Source organism: Schistocerca americana, chromosome 5, assembly GCF_021461395.2.
Source record: "Schistocerca americana isolate TAMUIC-IGC-003095 chromosome 5, iqSchAmer2.1, whole genome shotgun sequence".
Taxonomy (NCBI): Eukaryota; Metazoa; Arthropoda; class Insecta; order Orthoptera; family Acrididae; genus Schistocerca; species Schistocerca americana.
The window spans coordinates 540,601,317-540,607,316 of record NC_060123.1 but is presented as its reverse complement, the minus strand read 5'-3'; the positions used below and the strand labels follow the sequence as shown (position 1 = coordinate 540,607,316).

At 40.7% G+C, this 6,000-nt stretch overlaps 1 protein-coding gene across 3 annotated transcripts in view; it reads left to right on the top strand.

The window, feature by feature from the left end:
• Positions 1-310: 310 nt before the first annotated feature.
• The window catches only part of LOC124615503 (lachesin-like), an 878,988-nt gene continuing 873,298 nt past the window's right edge, over positions 311-6,000 (top strand). For all 3 annotated transcript variants that reach the window (XM_047143457.1, XM_047143456.1, XM_047143458.1), the window contains exon 1: positions 311-802. In XM_047143457.1, the coding sequence (XP_046999413.1) occupies positions 718-802 (85 nt within the window). In that variant the 5' untranslated portion in view covers positions 311-717. The remainder of the gene's footprint in view (positions 803-6,000) is intronic.

Sequence of the window (6,000 nt, the reverse complement as noted above, 5' to 3'; positions counted from 1 at the left end):
CACCGCAGCCGGAGTGTGCTCTCCGAACATCCCAAGAACGGTCTCCATATTCAATTAGGCGCTAACGGCGAGCAATCTGCGCGACCTTAGCATTCGCAGCGAATCGGACTTAATGGGGCAGTCATTAAGGGTGCCAACCCAAGCGGCCGGTTGCTGCTGCCGCCGCCGCTGCTGTTGCGCTGCTGCAGATTTAGAAGGCCGCCGCAAGGGGGTGCCTTGAACTGGCTAGTGCGCCGCGCATGCGCGGTGCCGGCACCAGGCTCTCCGCTCGCGGCGCATGCGCCGTCGCGTCCGGCGGCCAGTTTGGCGCGCTCCCCGGAAGGAACGGACGAGCCTCCTCAGTCGCTCTGCGCGCTTCCTGCCGCTAGGTCGGGTCTCCCGGAAAGTCATCGGCGCTGCAATCTCCGGGACGCGCTCTGTATACGGCACTGCGTGCGTGCGTGTTGCCGTCCGGCTACTGGTCTCGTCAGCTATGGCAGCTGCGGTCGCTGGCCGCCTTACCAGCAGCGGGTAGTGTGGCAACCACCCTCCGACAGAAATTCGCTGCCCTTAGGAGCACCGCCCCCTTTTCTTAGACAAGTATTTGACACTTTTACCGTGAAGATTGAGATACTTTCCCACACTCAGTGACAATTTCAGTACTGAGAAGAACTTGAAGCGCCATTTATTGACGCTATTTTTATAAAAAAATAAACTTGCCAACAAATTCTTGCCGATATGGGAATATCTGCAGCAGTCATCCTACAGTTTGTCGCCACGATGTCGGCCGTCGTGTGGGCGAGAGGTGCCATCGGTTCGAGGGGTGAGTTTTGTTTCAACAATGCTATCCCCTCATCATTGTCCCATGCTCTGAAGGGGACAATTGGTGTCTGCAGTGCCATACGTCATGACCCGGAAGGATCTTTTGTCAAACCACTTTATGACGTGAACCTACCTTCCATATGTACCTGTTTTGTTGATGACAGCGATTTTTAAGCGGTTGGCATGCAACATACACACGTTTATTTATAAGGCCAAGATTGAACTTTAGAGGTACCATGCATGGCTGATCACACATTTCAAAACTAGTCGTCTGTTATTTTTACTAAAATTTCAAATTTCGCAAATAAATTACAACGATACAGGTTACAGATTACATCAGCAAACCACTGTCTTTTATGCCACCCAAGTGTAAGAGTCGTGACATATGCTACAATGAATGATAACGTCTTAGGGACGTGTCTGTGACATTACGTACGTATCAAGTTGTATGGGCGGCTCACATAACTGAAACGAAAATAAAGGAACCGATTCCTATAATTTATCCTGCAAACAAGGTTTTTTTTTTTTTTAGGGTGAAAAACGGGTAGCCTAACACAAGTTTGTGGTCGAAACAAAATTGTTTTCACCTCTTCCCATGTGATAAATAACTAAATTTCTTGCTACGCGGAAATATCTGTACATTTGGTCTACGGTTAGTTGCCACGGGGCCATCCGTCTTGGTGGCGAAAGGTGTCACCGGATTAGGGAGTACTTTATTATCCAAGCAAAGCTAAACATCCTTATAGTTTTTTGTGACGAAAGACTGAAAGTTTTCTTATAAGAAATATCACTGTGGCATCTCACGAAAAAAAGCTGTGTCTGGGGCAGGTCTTTAAGTTAAATCCGTCGTACATACACCCACCTTTCATTGAGAAAAGCGGAATGTTCAGCTATCAGCGTTCTATATGACTGAGACTGTTGAAAGAGGAATCAATATTGAAGGAGCTACCTTAAACAGCTGATCATGTATACTACTAGCATATCGATATCTACTGCGTTTGTCTTGAATAATATACAGAAATTCGTTACAGCTACTAGATATTCAAAAGTGTTTCACAGAGTAGAATGTTATCTCTCAAAAAATCTTCTCTATAACGTTAATGACATGTAAGTTCGAGAAACAATACTGCAAATTAATTCGGTGTCTATGGCATTACATTTATTTGAAATACTATTGTTGTTTAATGTACGATAACACTGTTAGATGAGACAGTGGAATATGACAGCACTTAATTTGGTTTCTTTCTTATCTCTCGCGAAATGAATGCCTGTTCTCTGCCACATAGTCTATTTTTCGACTTTGATGAATATTTTCGTAATACCAAATGTGTCTATCTTTGACTCCGGAGAAAGTGTTTAGTTTTAATGCTTTAATCATAAAAGACCTCACATAAGTAATACTACACTGATCGTAGCAGAACAAAATTTTCTTTGCAACCGAGAAGTAAGCAAGGGAAAGTAAGACGACAAGACAACTTGGCACATGTTTGAGTTACAGGGAACTTGAACGTAATATGCAGATTTTTATGGCTAGGTTCTCATTATATATTACCCCACCACCCCATAACGTCACAATCAGAATATTTATTCTAAAGAGGACACTAAGTTTCTTTCTTTCTTATTTTTAAGAGAAATGAAGTGAATCAAATTATGCTGAGTTGGACATTTATTAGCTAGACGTCTGCATTGTTCGTCTTCTTCGCTTTTCCGTTATATCCGTCGTTGCATTCGGTCAAGACAAAGAGAAACAAGTGTCGTAAGGACACTCCTTGTATAAAAGTTTACAATTTTTTATGAATGATGGTGAAGAAAATTCGAATTGCAACAATTACGTGTTATTCGAACAAAGCATTCTACATCAATATAATTTTTTGTACATATGAATTTTGAATTACCCAGCGGTGGGTTACGTTTGTTGTTATGCTGTCTTACTTGTTAACTCAAAAGAAAAATTAGTAAGTTCTGTTCTGTACCCCCATTACTTTCTCTTTTATGAAAGAACTCGAAACGCAGATATAAAAACTTTTTCGCTGTTGTTCACTTTTGAAGTAAAATATTGTTTTATGGGAACGACGCACAGTATCGACTGTTAGAAACAATTTCAAATAGTCGCCGTCCAGGTTGTAAACTGCTCATATGCGTCGTTGCGACCTGATCGGGCAATCTGTCAGGTTTCTCATTACCCTCTACTGTTCCCGGGCTGCGCTGAAATTACCTCGGCGCAGGAAGATAAGCAAGGACCAAGGGAACTGTGCGGAAAGATCCGATCTGATAGGGTGGAAGAGGCCCATTGCTTTTTACTGTTAGTGGCCGAGTCACTTTCTCCCGACCTGTCTCCTAATCCAATCGCTGAAGTGGGTTATTTAGTTAAGGGAATCCATCCTGGAACCCACACTATCGTCGTATCATAAACGTTTCAGCGATGTTGAATACGGAGCGAAGTCTTTTTTTTTCTTTCAGGAAACTTATTACTGCATCCTGTTGATTGACGAGCAGCTATTTCCTCTGTCCCAACCGTTTTCCTAAAGGACATAGCCCCAACTCCCGTATGAGAAATCGTGACGCTTCACTGCAGTTCATTTGTCGCACTCTTGTCTGTCGTGTGGTGGTAGTGTAACATAGGTTTGTGTAAAAAATATTAAAAAGATTTTTATAAATTTTATTCGTCCAGATAATTGTATTTGTGCTTAAAAATAGGAAGCTCGATGACCGCGGAAGTACGTAAATGAAATATCAAGTTACGTTCCCGATATTAACAAACCTGTTTTCACAAAAAAATAGTTATCCGTCTGTGGAAATGAGTAGTATAGTTCCGTTTCGCATTCAGTTTCGTTTTTAAATAAAATGAAACTGCACATTCATTGAATCCTGTGAAGACGCACAATGTTTATTCTACAGTAGGTTAAAATTTGAGTATTATACTTACTAATACCAGGAATGAACAACTGAATATTTTATTATGTCGTCTATGTGTATGTGTTCCATATTTGTTCTTTGAAGCTTGGTCAAATTTTCTGTCACATTATTTATATGAATTGTGAGTTCTCCACATTAAATTACTGATATACCATCCTCCTACTGCAACAAAGGATATTCCATCAAAAGATGAGAGTAAAACTTAAGTACCCACATCCACGATAGTAGTTACAGTATCTACAGCACTTACCTTAGGTACCTCAATGGTACCATAACTATGTTCAAGTATAGGTGGCAGTATTGTACCCAAAGATATTACACGTGCAGTGCTATGACGGCCTATTTGCTAGACGCTGCGTTTAAAAAACAATAAAAGGTGCACGAAACGCGACGACCTCGTTTTCGCTCGTGTGCTGAGAAAAAGAGGAGCAAAGCAGTTGAACCTCAAACATTACTCAGAGATTAAACGCATCTTCGCGTTCCTTTATCAGTTACACTGTTGTAAAAACAAATGATTGATACGTATCAGTAATGTTGGTACAATATTACCCAGCTAGATGTCGAAAGCACAGATACTTAGGTTTGAAGTAGGCACCTCTGTGAAATTACTGGGCTCGTACCGATCAGCAGGTACGGCTGTGTGGCATGAAACATCCTGATTCGCCTTGGATTAATTTGCATTTGGTTGATTCATACATTGTTTTCTTCTTTCTTTGGGGCACTTGACACCCAGTGTGCTTCTTCAGTCCTAAGACCACTTTAATGCAGCTCTCTATGCCAGTCTATTGTTAGAAGCCCTTTTCAACTCTACGTAACTACTGCAACTTACATACATTCGAGCCTAACTGAGTTTAAGACTTGGTCTCACTCTACAATTCGTAGCTCTCATACTATCCCCTTCATTGCCAAGTGAACGATTGATTCACTGACGCCTCGAGACGTGTCCTGTCAACCTATCCCTGTTTTTAGTCACGTTGTGCCTTAAATTCATTTTCTCCCCACTTAGATTCCTTACCTCCTAACTAATTATTCGATCTACCTGTCTAATTTCCACCAGACCCCTGTTTCATCATATTTCAAAACCATTTTTTCTTCTATGAAATTTTCGTCGTTCACGTATCATACATTCCAGCTGAATACCTTCTGTATAGACTTCCTACCATTCAAGTTTATGTTCGATATTACCAAATTTCTCTTTTGAAGGAAGGTTTTCTTGTTATTGTGAACGTGGCGTTTATAGCCTCGTTGCGTCGAACATCATCAGTTATTTTGCAGCTCAAATAGAAAAACTCACCTACTACTTACAGTGGCCCATTTCTTATAATTCCCTCAGCTGCCCCTGATTTAATTGCCTACAATCAATCACTTTTCTTTATGTTCATCTTACAAGTTCTTTTCAAGACTGTCCGTTCCGTATCTTAGTACTTACGCATTTCTGATGTATGTTAACAATAATAATTGTAACGAAACCATAAAAATATCTAAATGTAAGATGAGGTCTCTCTCAACAAATTTGGTTATTCCGTACTTGCATTCTTCTTTTACAGAAAGTTCTACACGATTTACTGTAAATGGTATATGGGTCATTTCAGGCTTCCGGCCATTTCCTGCGAGTTACGCAGTCCAAAACGCTCCGTTTCCAGCGAATGCATTGACTTTTTTGGTCGTCATATCTGCTTCGGTTTGTAACACAGCAATAAACGAAAGTCGTCGCTTTCAACAGCGAAGAAATAAAAATATTACGTGGACAACGCTTACTGTCTTAAGAGTTATGACTACTTTATAACTTTTTTTCAATTTTGAAATTCAGTCTTGCAGTTTCGCGGTAGCTAAGTGATTAAGTGCCAGACTATGGAACTGAAGATCTCGGCTTCGATTTCCGCGCGGTCTACAGATTTTTGTCTGTCATCTACTACTTCTGTCAGTGTTCGTTAATATGAAAAATACCGAGTTGCACTGTGATTCAAAGTCAATTTTAAGACGTAAGTTCTCCGATGATTGGCACGGTAAGTTAGTTCAAAAGTCGCAATGTAGTAGTGCTGGTTGACGAAATCTTCACCTCATTTTAGGTCAGGTGAAACAAAAGCGTGTTACGTTCGGTTTAGGCTTCGAGGTGTGTCATCAGAAAATCTGATTAAACAGAAAAGGAAAAAGAGAAACATGAGGATAGCAGAAGAAAATACAACACTAGAAAAGCAAATAACAAAAACAAAATAATAAAATCGACACACGTAGGTTATCTGAATATTCGTGGTTGCGTTTAGAAGTTGGTTTCATGCTATA